A 21,230-nucleotide genomic window follows, 5' to 3' on the forward strand; every position below is an offset into this window, starting at 1 on the left:
TAAATAACTTTTTATCCTTCCTATTATGGGTGAAAAACGTGATATTCGACATACACGAAACTCCGAGAAGTCGCCAAGGACTCAAAAAGCGAAGTAGGCAGCCTGAATTACAGCAAGGAAGAGCACAAAATTGGAAGAACCTTTTTCTTATAACTTCTTATTAACTAAACTATAATAACATTACTCCCCAAGGCATCAAAAGAGAACATCAATGGAGATTTATTGAATAAAAAAGTTGTATTGCTTGGGTAGTAAAAGATTTGTCTGTCTAGTTACAGTCGAATGTTATTGTGCTATATTCTAAGTAGCATCCAGTATTCTAAGTAGATCCGGGGAATATACGTTTATAGCATCTTTCCACTATAGCATATCCTTGTAGCTGCACAGTGTCAGCTGGATGTGTGTAACAGCTGGCTGCCCGACGAACAAGGACATGCGCAAACAGCAATGTTTGGTGGTGTCTGGATCCCGAGAATGGACCAAAAACCCAGACAGCGTGAGCAAGGTGGACCCAACGCTCCAACATGGACCATCCGAACAGTAGAAGCGCTATCAACGATCCCAACCAGTGCCGGCTGTGTATGCGGGTGTGTGACGATAACTTCCTCGAGTGTATCTTCTCCGACAAGGAGTACAGCATAGCGCATCAAATCTTTGAATGTACCTCGATTCGGGTAAGCAACAGGGATGGGACATAGATATTGGAGTTGGAGGCAATTTCTAGCTGAACTCCCACCCTCAATCGGCCGTCTTGCAGGTGACGAAGCAGGATAATCTGACGAAGATATGCAAAAACTGTGCCTCGCTGCTGTTCCTGACGACCGAGTTTCGCAACACGTGCTTCAAGACGAACCGGTTGCTGATGGAGGACTTTGTCATACTGGAGCTGGGGGATTGGGCGTCCGACGGCAACCGGGTGCTGCTGCGCGAATGCGAGAACTTTATCGTGCGGCACAAGCAGCAGGTAGACTACCTGTACGCCAGCATCGTGTCGGAGGGCGAGCAGTATCTGGAAGGTTCGTTGGAGATCGAGCGAGAGCTGTTTGGCGGCGAGGAGCAGCAACAAGAGCATCTGGAGGAACAACAGCAGGAGCAGCAGCAGGACGAGGTGGATAAAACTAGTGGAAGTGAGACTCGAAGATCCGGGCCCCAGTCTGGGCGGTTAGAACAGTGCGAACCGGATCCGGAGATACTGCTGGAGATTACAAAATTTCTTGAAGAGCAAACACCCCGCCTACCGGACAACGGGTGCCTCGATGCAACGGAGCACGTGGTAGAGCAGAGGCGTCGCTGTGGGCTTTGCTGTGTTCTAAGTGATGTCATGGTGGAGTTGACCAGTGACCAACTAAAAGCGCTTGGAGCATTCAATGTCGAAAAGACCCCACAAGTGTGTGAGGAGTGCTGCATCCTGCTGGACATTGTAGACAGCTTTCGGAAAACCACCACCATCGCCCAGGAGCTCTCCGGTCAGGAGCTGCGGGCCCTGGATGTGCTCCAGCTCGACAGTGCGCTGGAGCAGGCGAAATGCTTGGCCAGCAAGCTAAGGCACAAGCATGACACCTTCGCCGGATTGCAGTGCAGTGGCGGCAGCATGGACGCGTCCAGCACGACGTCCTCCCCGGCGGAGCGTCAAAGCGTGCCGAGAAAAGCTTACAAACGGGCGAAGGTAACCTGCCACATCTGTGGCAAGCAGTACGACAGCTGGAAGCTGCAAACGCACCTGAACGAGCATGAGAGTAAGTAGCTCAGGAGTTTTTTTTGTTTTTATTGCAGCAAAATTATTTACGCCTCGTTTCTCGTTTCCGCAGACATTCGGCCGTACGTGTGCGATCAGGAAGGTTGCAGCAGTACCTTCGCCGGTTTGGTGTTGCTAAATCGGCACAAGAAGCTGTGGCATACCGATTACTTCTACGCGGTGTGCAACGTGTGCGGGAAGAAGTGCAAAACGCAAGGCATCTACAAAACGCACCTCTCGTACCACGAAGAGCCAAAGCTACCGTGCACGGTTTGCGGGAAGCTGATGCGCAACAAGTGAGTGATTACCGATTCGCGCTTCTTATCTGGCGTCATTTTGGGGAATTTCAAAGTTTTCGAAACCGCAAAACACGGGATGACGCGATTTCGTGTGAAAATTAATTATTTATTATTTTGATTAAATTCCAACAAACTGGAGGGTTTGTGTTAAAATTAACGGAAGGCTTAACAAGAAAATGCTTCAGTTGAACCGAGTCAGCTTATAGTGTGTAAAATTTTATCTAACGTATCGTGTGTTTTTCCTATTAAATTCCCTCACCCGCAGGCGCGCCATCTGGAAGCACATGAAGACGCACAGCAACGACCGGAAGCACGTGTGCGGCGTGTGCAACAAGCGGTTCACGATCGCGTACACGCTCCGGGTTCACATGCGCATCCACACGAACGACAAGCCGTACCCGTGCGCCGACTGCGACAAGCGCTTCCAGTACAAGTGTCTGCTGAAGAACCACTGCCGGCGGTACCACGGCGGTGGGAACGAGCCGGCGCCCCCGTGCAAAGAGCGACAGCGGTAGGGCGGGGCGCGCACTACACCTTCACGACCGCCTTGCCAATGTTGCCGCCCTGCAGCATGCTGATGAACGAGCGCGGCGCACTGTCGAACCCCTCGTACACGGTTTCCCGGTGGACCAGCTTGCCCTGCTCGAGCCATTCGCGCATCTGGCCGATGCCCTCCATCCAGCGGGGCAGCCACCGGAAGACGACGAACCCTTCCTGCCGGAGCTGCTTCGAGACGTAGTCGCGCTGCGGGTCGGCCACCTGGGCCGGCTGCCCGTTGTAGCTCGACACGGCGCCGCACACCGAGATGCGCCCGTACAGGTTCATGCGCTCGCGCACCAGCTCCGTCAGCTCGCCGCCCACGTTGTCGAAGTAGCAGTCGATGCCGCGGGGCGTTGCCGCGGCCAGCTGCTCCCGCACCGACCCGGCCCGATAGTTGACGACCGCGTCGAAGCCGAGCTCGCGCAGCCACCCGCACTTTTCCTCCGTGCCGGCCAGCCCCACCACGTGGCAGCCCTTGATCTTCGCGATCTGGCCGACCAGGCTGCCGACGGCACCGGCCGCCGCACTCACCACCACCGTCTCGCCCGGCTTCGGTTTGCAAATCTCGAGCAGGCCAAAGTAGGCCGTGTTGCCGGACAGGCCGAGCGGACCGAGCCCGACCGCCCGCGATTGGCCCGCCACCTCCGGCACGATGTACGGCCGCAGCTCCTTCTGCTGCTGCTGGTTCAGGACGGCGTGCGTGACCCAGCCGAGCCGGGCACAGACGACCGCACCGACCGGGAACTGGGCGTTCCGCGACTCGATCACCTTCGCGAGGGCCATCCCGATGACGGGGCTGCCGACGGGCAGGGCCCCGAGCTCCATGTACCCGCGCAGTCCCGCATCCAGGCTGAAGTACTCCGTCTCGACGAGGAAATCTGAAACGATGCGTCAGAGAAGGTTCAGCTGACTGCGTAAGGGAAGCAAACCTCGTGTTCGCATACCTTCCGCCTCGAGGGCCGGCAGCTCCTCCTCCTTGAGCGCGAAATCGGTCTCCTTCGGTTCCCCTTCCGGGCGCCGCACGTACATCCACTTCCTTGCCAGCACCATCCTTTGCTTGCGGACACTCCCGTGACTTGTGCTGTACTTTGACCCCTTCTTAGGATCCTGCTGGTCGCGTACGATGTGATCGGGAGCGAGACTTTGGCCAGAAAACGTTCACGCACGTCTTGCCCGCCGCGCTATCGTGTTTTTATTGGGGGTTGTTGATACGCACCTCGTTAACCGTCTTGTCTGGAGACGAAAAAAAAACCAATCCGTTTTTAAATATTTCCCGATTTTCGGGAGTATAATTTTGAAAAGGAATTTGTTTACCTCTCTTTTGGTAAATTATGCAGCAGATGATGATTTACATGGTGTATTGAGAAAATCTAAAGGAAATTGATGTCAAAATCCTATTTATGCTATTTTCCAGCATCTTCATTAAGTTAAAACCGGAAGACTTTTTTATTTTTAATTTGTTGTTCTATTCCATGCCTGAATTTGTTGCTACTCGCTGTTTGTTGTTTTTTTTTTTTCATTGGTAAAAACTAATACACTATTTTTGCAAAAAAATAAAAAAATATGTTCTTCCCAAGTGCTATAAATCCACAAAACGATCGCTAAACGGGTTCTAAACCGCTCAAGCTCTCAACCCAAAAAGATGAAGTGAGGCAAACACATCGTATGAAAAGGACAGCTATATAATTATGCGTTATAAAACGCCATCTATTGAGCAAGCAAATTGAGCAGCAAATCTATTGATGGAGCTTTAGTTTTGTTTTCTATGGTTATTACATTTTCCAGTCTTTTGAGCTTAATCTGTGGCGCTTGGGTTATGTATCTAAAATTGAGTACATTGACGTCTCTCAAAGTTGTATCTTCAAAGGACCGTCAGCATAGCGAGATATTCATGTTAAGTAAAACTAATGAAGATGTTGCTGTGAACTATCCAAGAAACCACGGGAAAAACATGGCATCCTTTGACCAATATTTTTGTGAACTGTCATCCCAAAAATTCGTCTTAGGGAATTTTGGCTGCCAAATCGCATGCAGCTTGAAGGATACTCGCGTTAGGGAGAAATTCATCTTGAAGAGTCAAAAAATGTATGAAATCTGGTCAAAATGTTCATCTAAAAGAAACAATTCATCCTTGTTGTGGACAGACCGCTGCCTCATCCTGAGGGCTCACTGTTGACAGCAAGGCTGTCATCCTGTGACGTCCTCAGTGAGGATCGCGGCGTGAGAAGGACCAGTCGTCCTCTCCCCGCATTGCGTGTGTTGCGTTTATGTTATTTTATACCCGTGTAATACAATAATACCAAAGAGTAGTGATAAAATATATATCCTGTTTGTGCCGTACACACCGTCTCATGTTTCATTTGTGCGGACACAACAATCCTGAAGAGACAACATCTTACAGAGATTTCAGTGTATTTCCCATTTACTCTTTGGTTTTTTTTTTACCTTCACTCGTTGTTAATTTTATTGGAAATTTGCTTGAAAGAAATTCTTGCTGGAATCTTGTCTTATTTCTGGACCTCTTCTCGGTCTCATTCAAACCCTAAAATTGGTGCTTAAAGTTGGTCCAAAGAGATAGCTGGCACTCGAACTAGTGCCCATCTCTTTGTTCCTGGAACTGTTCAACATTTAGAAGCTTTATTAGACTTATAGCTTGATCCAAATCTTCAAGCAAATAGCGTGCAAGCCGGGCCCAGAATGGAATTTAAAAATAATTTTTGGTAAATGTTTAACTTCACAAAACTATTGAAAGAAAATTCGTCGAAATGAGAACAACAAATTGGGCATTGTAGACTGTGAAACTGTGTGATATAAGCCTCAACAAAGCATTAAACAAGTGGTATGAAATTGGTTTTGAAGTTTCTTTTTTTGTCAACAATTTGATGGATTAACTCAAGCATTCACTTTTAAAATAGGAATTGGATACAACATTACTTCGCAAAGCGAAAAATAAAAATGCAAAATCGCGTGATGCTTAACACAAAGGTTAAAGGCGCGTAATGCCACACGCACACACAGACGCACTTCCCTTCCCCTCCATCACACCTTCACCACAGCCTTACCGGTGTTGCCGCCCCGCAGCATATCGATGAACGCGTCCGGCATCCGCTCAAACCCCTCGGTGACCGTTTCCTCGTACGCCAGCCGGCCCTCCCGTATCCAGCGCAGGTTGCCCTCGATGCCCTCCAGCCACCGGTCGTTCCAGCGCCACACCAGGAACCCCTCCATGCGCAGCTGCTTGAACACGAACTGGCGCTGCGGGTCGGTCACCTTGCCGACCGCGCTGTTGTAGTTCGAGATCGCGCCGCACACCGCGATCCGCCCGTACACGTTCATCTGCTTCAGCACCGTCTCGGTCACGCTGCCGCCGACATTGTCGAAGTAGCAGTCCACCCCGCGCGGTGCCGCCTTCTTCAGCTCGCCGTACACATCGTTCCGCTTGTAGTTGATCGCGGCGTCGAAGCCGATCTTGCGCAGCCACTCGCACTTTTCCTCCGTGCCCGCGATGCCGACCGCCCGGCAGCCCTTGATCTTCGCGATCTGGCCCACCACACTGCCGACGGCACCGGCCGCCCCGCTCACCACCACCGTTTCGCCCGGCTGCGGCTGGCAGAGCTCCTGCAGCCCGAAGTACGCCGTGTTGCCCGGCATGCCCAGTATGCCGAGGCCGAGGCTTGTCGGCAGCCCGCCGAAATCGGGCAGCACGTACGGTTTGTCCTTCTCGAGCCGGGCCGGATCGCAGACGGTGTGCGTGCGCCAGCCGAACTGGCCGAACACGGTCGCGCCGACCGGGAAGTGGGCGTTCTCGCTGCGCGTTACCCGCGCAATCTGGCCGCCGATCATGAGCGAACCCTCCGGGTAGGCGAGCATGTACGGGCGCATGTACGGATCGACGGACAGGTATTCGGCTTGGGCGAGAAACTCGCCCGGGCTGAGGGTCGCGGGCAGTGGTTCCGTCTCCAGCCGGAAGTTCCCGTGGTGCGGTTCGCCCTGGAACGCTTTCGCGTAGATCCATTTGCGGGCGGCGCCGGCCGCATCGGTGGCGTACTGGCGCTGGCGGACGAGCTGCTGCCAAAGGGACTCTGGCGGCGCGGAGCAAGCATTTGGAAATTTTGTTAAAATTTGTCGTTTTTTTTTTGGGGTCTTGGTTTTGGGGCGACTTTAACTTACTCATGTTACGTGTGGGCCTGGTGTTTAGACAATAACAGTCGCTGAGATTACGCCCGGTAAACAATACCAATACAAACGCACGTGGAGCGACGGTTGAGAGAGCGTCCATGAACTACGTAACGCCTGCATTAGCATGAATGAGCGTGTTTATTAGTGATGTGGAGTGCACCCATGATCCAACTCCGACTTATATTTAGTTCGAATTCCGACGTAAATTCCACAAAAACCACTTGTTCCACACGGAGTGAGAGTCATCGGGAGACGTTCGGAGTCGGAATCGGTCGGTGTCAACAGGAGCATGTGCTTGTGATCAGGCATTTAATTTCATTGTGCTATTTTGTTTTTCACCGACCTAGCACGACTCCCAACGATTCCGGAAGACTCCAACTCCCAATAACTCCGGACGACTACAACGATTCCGGAAGACTCCTACTATCAATAACTCCGGACAACTCTGTACGACTCAGGACGACTCCGGATGACTCTGAACGACTTCGGATGACTCCGAATCCCAATAACTACGGACCACTCCGAACGACTTTGGATGACTCCGAACGACTTCGGATGACTCCGACTCTCAATAACTCCGGACGATTCCGAACGACTCCGGACGACTCCGACTCCCAATAACTCCGGACAACTCCCAACGACTCCGGACGACTCAGAACGACTCCGGATGTCTTCGATTTCCAATTACTTCGGACGACTCCGATTCCGGATGACTCCGGAAGACTTCGACACCCAATACCTACGGACGACACCGGAGGACTCCGACTCCTAATAACTTTGAACGACTCTAGACGACTCCGGACGACGCCAGATGACTCCGGACGACTCCAGACGACTCCGGACGACTCCAGACGACTCCAGACGACTCCGGACGATTCCGAACAGCTCCGGATAATGCAGGGCAGACCTACCTCCCGGAGTCGATTCCGAATTTATCGAATTTTTATAACATAAATTGAGTGTTGAGCAAAAAATACATTAAAAAGTCTCGTCCTTTGTACCTATTACATGGGCAAATACGATAATATGTAATAATTTTTCGTTAAAAAGAGAACAAATCTTGAGTTACGTATTATACGATTTTTTGGGAAAGGCGCAGTATACGAGAGACGGCAGGAAATGATAAGCAAAAAAAGAAAGAAGCAAAATACAATGGGTAGATAGAAACTTGTGGAAGATCACATGATTCCTCGGGCAGCCTTATCGGTCAGGTTGGTGAAGCATGTTACCCGGATTGGCCCTAAAAGAGCATTGCGTATTGGTGCGTTTGTATTTCGACCTAATTTATTAAGGCACTTTGAAGATTGCTTATCAGTTTCGTTCACCTTATCTGCTTATAGTTGGCTTGATTTCCCCATAAATGCTCTCCAACATTTAACATAAACTTTTCTTGAAGATTTTAGAATTATCATTGTTCTGTGCCCTGTGCTTGTGTTCGCTCATTTTTCCCCCTAGTTATCTTGTTATATTCTATATTATTTGTTTGAAAAATAAATGGTTTCGACTTTCACGCTCACAAGCAGGCATTTAAGCTTTAACAACCGCCTTGCCCACGTTTCCGCCCCGCATCATCTCGATGAACGCGCGCGGCATGTTCTCGAACCCGTCCGTGACCGTTTCGCGGACCTTCAGCTTCCCCTCCTGGATCCAGCGCAGGTTCTGGTGCACACCCTCGAACCACCGGTCGGTCCACCGGTGCACGCTGAACCCCTCCTGCACCAGCTGCTTCCACACAAAGTCCCTCTGCGGGTCGGTGACGCGCGCCGGCTCACGCCCATTGTACTGGGAGATCGTGCCGCACACGGCAATGCGCCCGAACGGCTTCATCTGCCCCTTGACCGTCTCGGCCGTGCGGCCACCGACATTGTCGAAGTAGCAGTCCACCCCGTCCGGGGCCAGCTGGCGCAGTGCCTCCCCGACGTCCTCCTCCTTGTAGTTGATCACCCCGTCAAAGCCGAGCTCCCGCAACCACTCGCACTTTTCGGCCGAGCCGGCGATCCCGACCACCCGGCAGCCCTTGATCTTCGCGATCTGGCCCACCTGGCTGCCGACGGCACCGGCCGCCCCGCTCACCACCACCGTTTCGCCCGGCTGCGGCTGGCAGATCTCGAGCAGCCCGAAGTACGCCGTGTTGCCGACCGTGCCGAGCGCGCCCATCCCGAGCGAGGCGGGCAGCGGGCCTAGCTCCGGCAGCACGTACGGTTTGCGCGTCTCGAAGCTGGCCGGTGCGCACACGGACACGGTGCGCCAGCCGACCTGCGCGAACGCGAGCGCCCCGACCGGGAAGTCCGCGTGCCGGCTCTCGATCACCTCGCCGACCTGGCCCCCGATCATGGTGCTGCCGGTCGGGTTGGCCAGCATGTAGATGCGCATGTACGGGTCCACGCTCAGGTACAGGGCTTTGATAAGAAATTCTACAAGCGAGCAAACAAGGCTTTAGCAAGCGTTTGGGAGGAAGCAAGTGACTTCTGCTTATCCTTACCTCCATCTTGCAGCTCCGGCACCGGTTCCTCCACCAGCTCGAAGTTGTCGAGCGTCGGCTCATCGACGAACGGCTTCGCGTAAATCCATTTCTTTGCAATGTGCATTCTTTTTAGGGTCTGGCAGGTGTAAACAACACTCAATCAGTGAATACACTCGTTCACAAAACGGTTTAATTATTCCTACCAGCCTGTTTGGCTTCCTTCCACGATCGTGACGCTCCGAGGATTCACCCGCTCCGTGTTTATTTATTGTTTACATTGTGATTTTGACTTTCCTTGCCAAATGCTACAGTGCGTGACACAATTATACGAGCCATTGGATTTTCAACAAGAAAAATGATTTTGGGCGACGGACATAACTACGCTTACCAATCCGTACTATTGATGGGTAAAGTTGGCAAACATTTCGAGTCGACTCCGATTTTACTCCGATAATTTCGGAACCGGCTCCGGATGGTAGGTCTGTCCAGAATTGTTCGGAGTCGGCCGGAATCGTTGGGAGTCGGTCGGAATCTGAGTCGTCCGGAGTCGCCCGGAAGGGATTGAAGTCGGCGTCGTCTGGAGTTGACAGACAGTGGCCTCCCAAACAAAGGCCTGTATACGAAGTGCACGCGCAAAGTGTAAGACAAAAAAACACAAGGAAATGAAATGCCTGATCACAGGCACATTAAACCGAACGTTTTCTGTTGACTCTGAACGACTCCGAACGATTCCGACTCTGGGTGGATCTAGTGGTTCGGAATTGGCCGGAGTCGATCGGCCGACTAACTATAGCTGGAGTCCGATCGGAGTCGTGAGTGCTCTACAAAGAGCACATTACTAATCCGTACGATAACCCTTTGAAGGTCTGGACGACTCCTTGAAACACCTAAAACCAAAACCAAATCCATACTGTTCCTGACACCAATACATCACCTTTTCTGGTTCAAGAACTGCACATGACCTAATGTCGGTCCTGAACCTGGTTGCTGAACCTATGCCGTTCCAGCAACCGATACTGAACCCATACCGGTCCAAGAACTGATCATAAACCCATACCTGCCCTGGCACCTATCATAAACCCATACCGGTCTTGGAACCGATCATGAACCCAAACCGGTCTTAGCATTGATCATGAACCCATACTGTCCCTGAAACCTATCTTGAATAGCACTAGCACTGGTATGGAGTGCTAGAACCTATCATTAACCCATATCTGTATCAGAACCTATCATGAACCCATACCGGTACTAGAACTAATAGCGAATCCATAGTGAACCTAGAACCTATCATGAATCTATACCGGTCCTACAACCTAGCTTAAACCGATACCGGTCCAGGAACCGATCATGAAGCCATACCGAAACTGAAACTGATACTGAAACCATAACGGTACTGGAACGTATAATGAACACATACGAGTCCTGGTACCTATCATGATCCCATACCGGCCCTGGATCCTATGGAACCCATACCTGAACTGGAACCTACCATGAACCCTAACCGATCCAGAAATAGCTCGCAATTGCATTTACTTTCTAATAACAGTACCTGGAACTGTTTCGGGTTCGGATTCAGAACGATACTTGAATACTTGGTCCGGGTTTGAAACCGATACAGTTCCAGTCTACAAACCATACCCGGCAGTATATGTGCAGCGTAGAAATCGTGTAGGAATTTAAGTAGAATTTGTAGAGTGATAATTATAATTAATTGAATTATGCAAAACATACCATCGCACAGTTGTGCTGTGCACTGTCGCCGCCGGACGTCAATCCGCAATCCACAATGGCAACATGCGCTGTGCCACATTTCAAACGGACCGTTACATTTGGTTTTAAAAGTTTATTGCATTTGTTTTATTTTTAAACACTAGCTTACAGTCAAAAGTTTACGTACAATAAAGACAATTTTAATTTGGTATGCTTGCCTTCGACATTAAAAACAGCTAAACGGTATAGAAACGAACAAAGCCACCAATTCACTGCCGGCTGATCCATTCCCTCAGTTCCGTCACGTTGGTCAGTACGGCGGGAATGCCGTCGCCACAGCCAACGCCCCACGAAACGATGCCGACCAGGTAGTACCGTCCGTCCCGTTCACAGGCATACGGACTGCCGCCCGCTCCTTGACAAACATCCGTCCCGTCGGCCGCCGCACAGACGAAGCTTTGGTGGAGCTTAAACTTGGAACCAAGCGTTGGCAAACTTCGGAGCTGCGTTTCGCACCGGTGGCGCTCGACCAGCTGTAGCTTGCTGTACTGCTGGATGCTTTGCACCCGATTGCCTTTCGGGGAGCCACCCCATCCCGTCACGAAACAGTTGTCCGGGGGGATGTAGTCCGTGCCAGAGGCGCTGCTCAGACACACTGGTTCCACGTTCGCTACCGTGTCGTTGAACGGTTCGGTGAAGAACAGTAGCGCGAGATCGTTGAACAGTGCGCCGGAGTAGTAGTTCGGGTGTACCAGGACCCTACTGACGGTTCGCTCCTGGTGTGGCAGCCGTTCCTGTGTGTGTCGCCGGTCCCAGTCGCCAGCGTACACAACGAACCGATTCGGGTGCAAGCGGTTGCTGGAAAGAATTAATACAGTTATTGCTTAGCTCGTTTTCTTCCCTGGTTTTAATCCAGTCACTGCCAACCGAAAAAAAAACATCATATTTTTAGGCAACTGCTTTCAGGCTGCATGAGTAGATAGCGACTTCGCAGGATTTTAACTTTTGAACATCGACGCACTATTCCGATGAAAATTAAGTTGAAATTTCAATTTCAGTCCGTTTCAAGTTAGTGTAGTTAGAGAGGTATATCTATCCTATACAAATCCTTAGGCCTCATATTCCGAGTAACTGCTGAGTTTACAGATCCACAATCTTTAAAATCACTATATTGCTCCGTCGTTCGCCCTCCCCTTAAATATGCTAGCGTCATTTGGGGTCCTCGTGGATTTGGTTTGAGTAGCCGCATAGAAGTAATCCAAACGAAATTTACAAGATTCGCATTCCGTTGGGCATATGGAAGAAATGTTATCTTGTCCCCATATGCTAGAAGATGTGAACCATTTGGTCAAGAAACCTTAGAACAAAAGCGATCTAAAGCCTGCGCCTACTGCAAAGCTTATAGGGAGTGAAATTGATTCTCCAAACTTTCTTAGACTGGTTGGAATATACGCCCCTTGCAGATATCTAAGGGCTCGTGAATTTCTGCATATTCCACCTCGACGGACTGTCTTTGAATCGAATGAACCTCTTCTCCGGTGCTTACAGACCTTTATTAACTTTGCAGAAAGCTTTAGATTTTCTTAGAGGGGACTTTCTTGTCTAGTTTAATTTTACACAAACTTTACGGAATTCTTTAAGACTACGAGACTACGAGAACTATACCAGGAGACTAAGAGACATAAGATTTGGTCATTTAAGAAATCATATGGTCAAACCTATTAGGCAGACAACTATATTGAATAAATTGAAATTGAAATTGAAAGTTTGTGGGCACTTACTTCGACACACAGTGAGCCGCTGTCACGACGACGCTTCGGTTGAGGAGCGCCCCTCCACAGTGGTACACGTACGAACCGTTCCGGATGAGCTGGTGGATGGCCACCGTCCAGGGGAACTCGCTGAAACCGACCGGTCCGGCCACGGCCTGACTAAGGCCGTCCCCTTCCTCGTCCTGGAAGAAGATGCGACTGCTGACGGAATGTTGCCGTCGGCCGCAGCGCTGCTCATTGCCGCTGCCGACGGTGGGCAGTGCTGTGGCCGCTTCAACCCGACCGGAATCGTTCGTGGCCGGCTGATCGACCGGCAGTGCGTTGCTTACGATGGGCTCGAACGTATCGGTCAGACTGTGGCTCAGAAGCAGATTGGACAGCTCCGCAAGCACGTTCGGATCATAGTCGCTTTCGTTCAGTGGGATCGGTTGAAACGGTACGGAGGCGGGCAGGACAGGCAGAATGGGATCTGAGTCGAAAATTAGCCCATCAACCGGCTCTAGCTTGGTGGAGGCCACTCCGGTACTGAAAACGATAGCTGGTGCTGTTGTTGTTGTGGTGGTGGTGGTGGTTTGTTCGGGAGCGATAATTTGCGACCGACGGCAGCAAACACTTTCCGCGCCGCAAAGCCCATCCCTGCAAAGAAAGAGGAATGATTAACTCTATTCCAGGCAATCGGCTACCAGAGTAGCCAAATCGAATTAGATTGCTTATTTCTCTAATTCTAGGGATGCGATTGACTTGAAATTTGGAATGTGTTTGTAAACCACAGCCATCTTTCTTTGAAATTTTTCGTAGAATTTTTGAAGTATAACAAACCTGTTTTTTAGAATTAAGTATTGTAATACCCCTATTGCAGGCAACCCGGGTAGCCAGCGACTTTGGAGGCTTATCACTTTTAAGTGCCTTATCCAATATCGATGAAAACCCGGACAATATCCTGATGAAAATTGAATAAACAATGCAGTTTCTAAAACTGTGCATACATTGGTTCAACTCGCTACCGTTTTTATGCTATAACTTTTCAAAGTTGACAGGATATTTTTGAAAAATAATAAATAATAAAAATAATAAAACGATTTTGAAAATACATTGTAAAGAGACTGAATTGAAACATTGTGTGTGAATTTTAACCGATGTTGGTGTCTGTCTACCAGGAAGGGTCATAATGTAACGGGTTTTATTCAAATGGAAACTCCTTTATCTTTTTAATTACTCATAGAAAAAAGGTGAAACATTTATGTTAGTCGTGTAATATACAGCTCTCAAAGCTTTGAGAGTCATTTTGCAGTGAAAATTTAGGAAAGTATAAAAAAGGGTTTTTTTTCAAAAAAATCCTGTCAACTTTCAAAAGCTATAACATAAAAACGGTAGTAGGTTGAACCAATCCAGGCACTGTTATAGAAACAACATTAGCTTATTCAATTTTCATCAGAATATTGCATCGATATTGCATTACGTATTCAAAAGTTATAAGCCTCCAACGTTGCTGGCTACCCGGGTAGTTCGGTTGTCTGGAATATGATGTTTTTCTGGTTGCCAGTGACAGGGTTAAATATTCACCAACAGCAATTGAATGTGTGTGCAAAGTGGTCGACATAAGCAAAACTGGTCTAAACGGGCCTCGTGGATCCGCTGACACGGAGCGCTCGCCGCACGATCTGACAGCCGCCGTCACACTGTCACGGAGGGGGACTGACATTACGTCATACGCATCGGCACGGTTTCTGAGGCGGACCGTGTGTTTAGCGAGGAGCACAAAGTGCACTGAAGTGCTGAATGTGTGTGGCGTAAGACGATGAAAATTCAGCGAAAAGCACTGAAAGTACACGTGTGATAAGGGTACCAGCATCAGCAATCAACCGACCGTCGCTTCCACCTCGATAGATACGGCAATCAGCACCGTGCGTCAGAATGGTACGTAGTGCCGGGGTTTTGACCGGCCTTGGGAAGGCGGCCGTTCCCGAGACAGAGTTCCGATTGAAGAGTTCCTCTCATTCTTACAGCATCAGCTTTACGCTGCTACCGGCAGGATGGTGCCGATGCTGCTGTCCCGCAGTGCGGCCCGAGCCGTACCGAGTTCGCTGGTAAGTCCCTTGTGCAACCCCCGGGGCAGAGCGGGCACCTAACCAACTGTGCGATTTCTTCCATTCCCATCCCTCCTTTTCCAGCGTGCCTACTCGGCCCGGCGTCCCGGCTTCTTCAGCCAGGTGGTCGACAACATCAAGCAGGAGATGGAGAAGAACAAGGAGATGAAGGAGAATCTGAAAAAGTTCCGCGAGGAAGCGCAAAAGCTCGAGCAGTCAGACGCGCTGAAGGCGGCCCGGCAAAAGTTTAACACGGTCGAGTCGGAAGCGTCCAAGAGCAGCGAGGTGCTGAAGGAGAACCTGGACAAGGTGCGCGGTCGGCTGACGGAAGCGCTCGACGAGGCGTCCCGCACCGATCTGGCCCGCAAGGCGGGCAAGCTGGGCGAGGAGCTGGGCAAAACGGCCCGCGGCATGGGCGAAACGCTCGCCGAGAAGGGGCAGGTGATTGGGCAGTCCGGCGCCTTCCGGGGCATCAGCGAGACGGCCAAGGTGGTGCGGCAGGAGATGGACAACCAGAGCATCGAGGCGCGGGTGTACCGCAGCCCGGAGAAGCTGCGCAAGCGGGTGGAGGTGTCGCTCGCCTCCGATCCGTCGCGGGCGGTCGAGCCGAACGCGGAAGCGACCGGGGTCGAGCTGCACAAGGACAGCAAGTTCTACCAGTCGTGGGAGGACTTCAAGAACAACAACCAGTACGTGAACAAGGTGCTCACGTGGAAGATGAAGTACGACGAGTCGGAAAACCCGATGATCCGGGCGTCCCGGCTGCTGACCGACAAGGTGAGCGACATCATGGGCAACCTGTTCTCGAAGACGGAGCTGTCCGAGACGCTCACCGAGATCTGCAAGATCGATCCGAGCTTCGACCAGAAGCAGTTCCTGCGCGACTGCGAGAACGACATCATCCCGAACGTGCTGGAGGCGATCGTGCGCGGCGAGCTGGAGGTGCTGCGCGACTGGTGCTTCGAGAGCACGTACAACATCATCGCGACGCCGATCGCGCAGGCGCAGAAGGCCGGCTGCCGGCTCGACTCGAAGATACTGGACATCGAGAACGTCGATCTGGCGATGGGCAAGGTGATGGAGCAGGGCCCGGTACTGATCGTCACGTTCCAGACGCAGCAGATCATGTGCGTGCGGGACGGCAAGGGCGCGGTGATCGAGGGCGACCCGGAGAAGGTGATGCGGTGCCACCACGTGTGGGTGCTGTGCCGCGACCCGAACGAGCTCGACCCGAAGGCGGCCTGGCGGTTAATGGAGATGTCCGCCAACAGCACGGAACAGTTTGTGTAGGAGAGCAAGCGAGCGAGAACGAGAGCCCTGTAAAGTCATCCCCCGTTTCCCCTCCCCCCATAATGACTCGAGTCGCTAGTGTGAATGTGTGCGTGTGCAAAGGGGCGCGAACATAAAAATACCTTCAAACGGACATTCTGCGACAAACGTTCCTTTCTCAGCTGTGATCGCACGTTGTGTTCGCAACTCCCTTTGCTCAGTGTGTGTGTGTGCGCGTGTGTGTGTGAGAGAGAGAAAGTGTTGGAATGCTTGCGTGCATTGGTGGCCCACCTAGAAGCTATAGCGATTTTGTATAGGTTTTTCGCGTGCAGGCGCAAAGCGAAGGCGCGATCGCCAACGTTCCCCCGGCCAATTGTCGGTAGTCGAAGCTGAACGGACCGACCCCGGGCTGAAGGATCGCGGAGAGTTGATCTTCCGCACCCGCATGTTTGAAGAGGAAAATGGTTCAAATGGAATATCTTACGTTATAGTGTTTAAAAAGGCTCATTCGATGCTGAACCACGAGCGCGGCATGGCGGATGGCAGTAGGCAATAAAGCGATGTAAAGGCCGGTTGTACGAACGAAAGGAAGGGTGCGTACGTGATTGCATAAGTACATCCAGAAATCTATTAGAAAAAAACAAAACAACGCGCCTACTATCAACTCCAGTTCATTTCACACTTCTCAATACAAATCCCCACCACATCAACCAGATCAATCAGTAACAGCAATCAGCACAATCTTCACCCTTCAACAGTACTTGTTTGTGCTCTGGCACTGCTCTCGATGTGTCCAGCACGTCTAGTTTGCGATTGGGACGGACGGAGCACTACGCAAATAGAGAGATCGCATGAAATCGAGGCTAGATAGGAGGCTCGGGGATTCACAGAAATGGGTTTTCAAAGGACCAGTTTAAAGCTCAGGTAGACCCTAGGACTGGCGTTCTCGTTTAGTTGTTTTAGGACAGCGTAGGATTCGTTATTTTGTTACGCAAACCATTAAATTCTGTAGTTGAAAAGCTAACCAGTACCCTGTTTTCTTCAAATCCTCAGTTCGGATAGGAATTGGAACTTCATGACATAGCCTTGGTAGGACTGAGCAGTGAGCTTGATGGCGTCTATGTGGTATCCAAAGCAGACAGGGATATTATTCGCGTAATTAAGACCAAACTTTAGCGTATGCAATCATCATTGTCGATTTACAATAATTGCTTGTCGCCAGTCTGTAGCTGGGAATAGTCCTTTGAGTTGAATTACGAAGCTCGCTAGGGTTGGGGTTAGGTCGCGTTTAGTGAACAGACAACAGCACGAGGCTCGTGTACCAATTGTAATACGATTTCTTGGAAATGGTAATGTGCAGATTAGTGATGGGTGAAATTGGCCAAAATCCGGAGCCGACTCCGGTTCGACTTTAATCATTTCTGGAATCGGCTCCGGAAGGTAGGTCCGCCCAGCATTATCCGGAATCGTTTGAAGTCGTTCGAAGTCGTTCGGGGTTGTCTGGTTGGCCGGATTGGGCCTTCGAAACAAAGACCTGAATAGGAAGTACACGCACTAAGTGAAGGACAAAAAAAAACCAAACGATATAAAATGCCTCATTACTAGCACATCGGGACAGCTCCAGTTGACCCCGACCGACACCGATCGACTCTTGACGACCCCAGACGACTCCAGACTTCGATCGACTCTTGACGACTCCGTATATCTCCGACTCCGGTCGACTCCAGACGACTTTGGACAAATCCGAACGACTCCGAACCAGAGGACTACGATTTCGGACGGAACTGGTGGGTTCCATTTTTCCGGAGTCGGATTTCGTACTCACGTCTTCGTCGGATCTGAATCGTGGGCGCGCTTCAGAGCGCACATCACTAATACAGATGCACCTACACTTCACAGTGCAATGGGTATAAATGCTTCTCACTAATTAAGAGCACTGAGAGCATCCAGTGGAGCATTCCAGCATCGAATAATTCGAGAAATCAAAATTGTGTAACCTTAATAGGCAGACAATTAGCATTCATTATGAAAATTATTCAGTTTCTTGTTCGGAATTAGATGGCCGTTAGGGTTAGAAATGTCTTCGCAATTGGAAGCAGTCTGAAGGGTTTAGTGATGACAAAATGAAGTTTTCGTCGTAATCGAATCCGGCTAGCTCCGAAGTTCTCTGGAACCGATTCTGGATAGTGGGTCCGGAATCAGTTTCCGAAATTGGCTCCGGAATCGACTCTGGAATCAGAATCGGTTTCGGAATTGGAGTCCGTTTCGTCATCTCCATAAGAATTGGCGTTTGGCTCCTACGTATTGATAGCCGCAAAGAATCCAAATTATTTTGTAAACGACCCATTCTCATGAAGATCCTCTTTCCGGAACTAATTCCAATTCTGGAGTCAATTCTGACTCCAGAAATTCAATTCATATTCCGTTTCCGGAGCAAATTGCTATTCTCAGGTCGATTTCGATTCCGGAGCCGATTCTGATTCCAGTCGATCTCCGAAATTAGCTCCGGAATCGGCTCCGGAATTGATTCCGAATACGGAATCAGAATCGGGTAAGTCCGATTCCGAGCTCTCATCACTAGTTCAAATGTAACGGATAACTAATGGTAGCAAGCAAGCTGACTAGAACCTTTCCATGGTGACTAGAGTAAATTACAAAAAAGGGATCTCACAAGTAAAAGCAGATCTCCAAGAATGGGTGCATTCGCTATTAACTTAAGCGAAGTCTTATAAGAGCTGATGACGCCACCATAGAGTACCTGGGAAATCCTCGAACATGTGACGAAGGAAACACCTTGCATTTAATGAGATTATTCATGCATAAGTTACCTTTCAAGATATATCATCTGAAGAACGGGTGGCTTTATTAGGGCTAGAAGAACGAATGGATGTGGCGTCTGCACATCAAAGCCTAAGGGTGGGATGTTCAAGTTCAAGTTCACCAGTGGGACAAGAGGTCAAGAAGTAGGCTTTGGAGTGAGGATTCAGTCGCGTTTGAAGAAGATTTTTTGGATGCTTTTTAGAAGATATGAGATCTTTTGGCATTCTGAAGAGAAACGGTTCCTAAAGAGGCTGAGATAGAACTCAAATCAGCCGGCTACATGTTGGCAGAGAAATCCGGACACTTCTACAGTCGATCAAGGTCTCAAATTCCAGCCTGAACAACACAACACAACGCTCTTGTACACCACTAACTGCACCATTCATTTGATGGCCTTCACCACTCGCTTTGGCAGTAACGATTTTCTTTGCCACCGTGCAATCATTCGGAGACTCGGAAGGCCCACCGTGCTCGAGGACACGTACACGCACTCACAGCCGCACCGGAAATGGCACGTGAGGCACACACGGGGAGAATTTTAATGCGCCAATAACGAGCAGCAGCACGTCATCAATTCCAGTTCGATTGATCGTTCGCTTGATTAGAAGCACCCCCGAAGGGGGAATTCCCCGGGGGCCAGCCGAAAACGGCAACCGCGCATCCCGGTGACACTGGCTTACCTCCCGGTCGGTTGATTGTTGCAGCGACTGAGCGGCACGCAGATGCAGTCCGGCGAGTCGCTGTCGGCCAGCGAGTTGCCGCCGACGCGCACCTCGTCCAGCGCCGAGTCCTTCGTAATGACGATCGCCTTCACGTCCTTCGTCTCCCGCAGCGCCTCCGCCTGCTTCAGCAGGTTGGCGTTCATCCACCAGAAGCTGCCGTCGAGCTGGGCGGCGGCAGGGACGGCGACCGCCAGCACCACTATCAGCATCGCGCGCCAGAGCGCTCCGTTGCGCGAAGCCATTCCGGCGTTTGATAAGGCGCCCGAGATGAGCGGCAGGATTGAAGCACTTTCACCAACACCTTCACACACACTCGCGGGATCACTGTTTGCGTCTGTTGCTTGCGTATGCGCGATTACAACCCGATACTGAGATCTCGGCCACGAGCGCTTGGTTTGCGCGTCAGCTCAAGCGCCGTGTATTTTGCTTGCGCAAGCTGCAGCCAAACGATGAATGCGTCGCGAGCAGCGCGGCACAAACGATTTTTATTCTTTGCGCGATGCGATTCCGCAGACGAAGAACTGGCGCTGCATGTGGCGTGGAGCGTGTGGCGCTGCGCTGATAGTTTGTGAGTGAGTGAGCTCTGCTCGCTCTCACTCGCTCTCTAGGCGCTCTGATTGTGGGTGAAGGTCATGAGCACGCGCGCGCGCTCGCTATGCTGCGATTTGGCGCTCCCTTATGCAACTGGACTCGCTACTCCCCAGCGGAGAGCGTGGTCGAATTTCTTCGCAAAGTGATTGCATTTGTCCAGGCCCGGGGCCGACGATCTGCCGTTGGCTGGTGTCGCTGGAACAAAGTTCAAGGACCGGCCGCTGGTCTACCTACAAAAGCAGTCGGAGTCGCCACCGGTGCGTCGTGATTTGTGTGCCCTTGGCTGGCGTCTTCTTCCAATCATTCGCAGCACATCCTTATGTTTATGTGCGCTTTCCGTTATTTTTAAACTGTGACCAGCTTGCGCGCTTTCGTTGCGGCCACTGACCTCTCGGGTGACCGGATGGACCGGATGCGTACGGGCAAGGCCGCGACTGGCGGGCTGGAGCTGTTCGGCTGAGTCAGCGCGCGGCCTCGACATTGCGCTGCGTCTTGGCGTTCGCTTTTCTGGGATTTTCCCAACACGGAACGCACGGCTGGCGAGTGGTGTGTGTAGTTTGGTGATTAGTAGTTCTTGCCATGGTTACGCGTTAGTTCCGTTAACGGTCGGATTGGGTGAACCCCGTCACGCGTGGGAAGGGATGGTAAAGGTCAGCAAGGCGTAATGGGTATTGGCTAGAGTTAGTGTGCCAGGTGAGCTGTAATTGGCCCGTCGGTGTGGTGGTGTTTGTGCTCCAAATTCTTTTCCACTAACAAGCGTTGCTAGTGAGACCTGGTGCCAGGTGCGCTGGCCAGGTGTGAGGAATGCAGAATGGCATTGGGACCTATTCGGAATCAAATCGCGCCGTGCTGGGAAGCTGCAAAAATGCTCCACTCCAGTAAACTCCATGAGGAGCTACTGATTGGCGTCTTTTTGCCGTGGTAAGACATTTTAGCTGCTATTGATGAAATTGAATAGATATTCATAACATCTTTTAAGTATCTATTCCAGGTGGAAATGAGAAATGGAGAAAAAACTGAGTTTCAAAGCTAAAATCTGAAT

The 21,230-nt window shown here is 50.8% G+C and overlaps 6 protein-coding genes across 8 annotated transcripts; 2 read left to right on the forward strand and 4 right to left on the reverse strand.

The window, feature by feature from the left end:
- Nucleotides 1–378: 378 nt before the first annotated feature.
- On the forward strand, nucleotides 379–2,562 carry LOC120906351 (zinc finger protein 429-like). Its single transcript, XM_040317944.1, has 4 exons — nucleotides 379–674; nucleotides 758–1,736; nucleotides 1,809–2,031; nucleotides 2,300–2,562. Exons 1-4 carry the CDS (start codon nucleotides 525–527, stop codon nucleotides 2,547–2,549), a joined length of 1,602 nt encoding a protein of 533 aa, XP_040173878.1. The 5' UTR covers nucleotides 379–524; the 3' UTR covers nucleotides 2,550–2,562.
- LOC120906353 (prostaglandin reductase 1-like) lies at nucleotides 2,120–3,827 on the reverse strand. The gene is made up of 2 exons (XM_040317946.1): nucleotides 3,519–3,827; nucleotides 2,120–3,452 (listed from the first exon to the last, which is right to left on the reverse strand). Exons 1-2 carry the CDS (start codon nucleotides 3,622–3,624, stop codon nucleotides 2,563–2,565), a joined length of 996 nt encoding a protein of 331 aa, XP_040173880.1. The 5' UTR covers nucleotides 3,625–3,827; the 3' UTR covers nucleotides 2,120–2,562.
- A 1,594-nt stretch (nucleotides 3,828–5,421) lies between these two features.
- On the reverse strand, nucleotides 5,422–7,008 carry LOC120906352 (prostaglandin reductase 1-like). The gene is made up of 2 exons (XM_040317945.1): nucleotides 6,745–7,008; nucleotides 5,422–6,656 (listed from the first exon to the last, which is right to left on the reverse strand). Exons 1-2 carry the CDS (start codon nucleotides 6,851–6,853, stop codon nucleotides 5,614–5,616), a joined length of 1,152 nt encoding a protein of 383 aa, XP_040173879.1. The 5' UTR covers nucleotides 6,854–7,008; the 3' UTR covers nucleotides 5,422–5,613.
- Nucleotides 7,009–8,009: 1,001 nt separating this feature from the next.
- Nucleotides 8,010–9,521, reverse strand: LOC120906660 (prostaglandin reductase 1-like). 2 transcript variants are annotated; one of them, XM_040318501.1, is made up of 3 exons: nucleotides 9,421–9,521; nucleotides 9,236–9,353; nucleotides 8,010–9,167 (listed from the first exon to the last, which is right to left on the reverse strand). In XM_040318501.1, the coding sequence occupies exons 2-3, from the start codon at nucleotides 9,339–9,341 to the stop codon at nucleotides 8,281–8,283; spliced, it is 993 nt and encodes a 330-aa protein (XP_040174435.1). In that variant the 5' UTR covers nucleotides 9,342–9,353; nucleotides 9,421–9,521; the 3' UTR covers nucleotides 8,010–8,280. The 2 variants fall into 2 exon arrangements, with proteins under 2 accessions (XP_040174435.1, XP_040174434.1); XM_040318500.1 differs by having other exon boundaries at nucleotides 9,236–9,502.
- A 1,524-nt stretch (nucleotides 9,522–11,045) lies between these two features.
- Nucleotides 11,046–20,161, reverse strand: LOC120906115 (phenoloxidase-activating factor 2-like). 2 transcript variants are annotated; one of them, XM_040317568.1, is made up of 3 exons: nucleotides 19,556–20,161; nucleotides 12,709–13,335; nucleotides 11,046–11,785 (listed from the first exon to the last, which is right to left on the reverse strand). In XM_040317568.1, exons 1-3 carry the CDS (start codon nucleotides 19,837–19,839, stop codon nucleotides 11,197–11,199), a joined length of 1,500 nt encoding a protein of 499 aa, XP_040173502.1. In that variant the 5' UTR covers nucleotides 19,840–20,161; the 3' UTR covers nucleotides 11,046–11,196. The 2 variants fall into 2 exon arrangements, with proteins under 2 accessions (XP_040173502.1, XP_040173503.1); XM_040317569.1 differs by lacking the exon at nucleotides 19,556–20,161 and adding an exon at nucleotides 18,884–19,536.
- Nucleotides 14,391–16,183, forward strand: LOC120906116 (mitochondrial import inner membrane translocase subunit TIM44). The gene is made up of 3 exons (XM_040317570.1): nucleotides 14,391–14,616; nucleotides 14,706–14,786; nucleotides 14,871–16,183. The coding sequence occupies exons 1-3, from the start codon at nucleotides 14,614–14,616 to the stop codon at nucleotides 16,074–16,076; spliced, it is 1,290 nt and encodes a 429-aa protein (XP_040173504.1). The 5' UTR covers nucleotides 14,391–14,613; the 3' UTR covers nucleotides 16,077–16,183.
- Nucleotides 20,162–21,230: the final 1,069 nt, after the last annotated feature.

This window comes from Anopheles arabiensis, chromosome X (assembly GCF_016920715.1).
Source record: "Anopheles arabiensis isolate DONGOLA chromosome X, AaraD3, whole genome shotgun sequence".
Lineage (NCBI taxonomy): Eukaryota > Metazoa > Arthropoda > Insecta > Diptera > Culicidae > Anopheles > Anopheles arabiensis.

Bases quoted from the DNA above. Each gene is read 5' to 3' on its own strand.
- LOC120906351 (XM_040317944.1), top strand. From the start codon at position 525: ATGGACCATCCGAACAGTAGAAGCGCTATCAACGATCCCAACCAGTGC. The intron at 1,737-1,808 runs GTAAGTAGCTCA...TCGTTTCCGCAG, and splicing joins GCACCTGAACGAGCATGAGA to ACATTCGGCCGTACGTGTGC. The intron at 2,032-2,299 runs GTGAGTGATTAC...CCTCACCCGCAG, and splicing joins GGGAAGCTGATGCGCAACAA to GCGCGCCATCTGGAAGCACA.
- LOC120906353 (XM_040317946.1), bottom strand. From the start codon at position 3,624: ATGGTGCTGGCAAGGAAGTGGATGTACGTGCGGCGCCCGGAAGGGGAA. The intron at 3,453-3,518 runs GTATGCGAACAC...GCATCGTTTCAG, and splicing joins GCCGGCCCTCGAGGCGGAAG to ATTTCCTCGTCGAGACGGAG.
- LOC120906352 (XM_040317945.1), bottom strand. From the start codon at position 6,853: ATGGACGCTCTCTCAACCGTCGCTCCACGTGCGTTTGTATTGGTATTG. The intron at 6,657-6,744 runs GTAAGTTAAAGT...CCGCGCCGCCAG, and splicing joins CAGGCCCACACGTAACATGA to AGTCCCTTTGGCAGCAGCTC.
- LOC120906660 (XM_040318501.1), bottom strand. From the start codon at position 9,341: ATGCACATTGCAAAGAAATGGATTTACGCGAAGCCGTTCGTCGATGAG. The intron at 9,168-9,235 runs GTAAGGATAAGC...GCTCGCTTGTAG, and splicing joins GCCGGAGCTGCAAGATGGAG to AATTTCTTATCAAAGCCCTG.
- LOC120906116 (XM_040317570.1), top strand. The intron at 14,787-14,870 runs GTAAGTCCCTTG...CTCCTTTTCCAG, and splicing joins GAGCCGTACCGAGTTCGCTG to CGTGCCTACTCGGCCCGGCG.
- LOC120906115 (XM_040317568.1), bottom strand. From the start codon at position 19,839: ATGGCTTCGCGCAACGGAGCGCTCTGGCGCGCGATGCTGATAGTGGTG. The intron at 13,336-19,555 runs GTAAGCCAGTGT...CTTTCTTTGCAG, and splicing joins AACAATCAACCGACCGGGAG to GGATGGGCTTTGCGGCGCGG. The intron at 11,786-12,708 runs GTAAGTGCCCAC...AATTCTTTCCAG, and splicing joins GCGGCTCACTGTGTGTCGAA to CAACCGCTTGCACCCGAATC.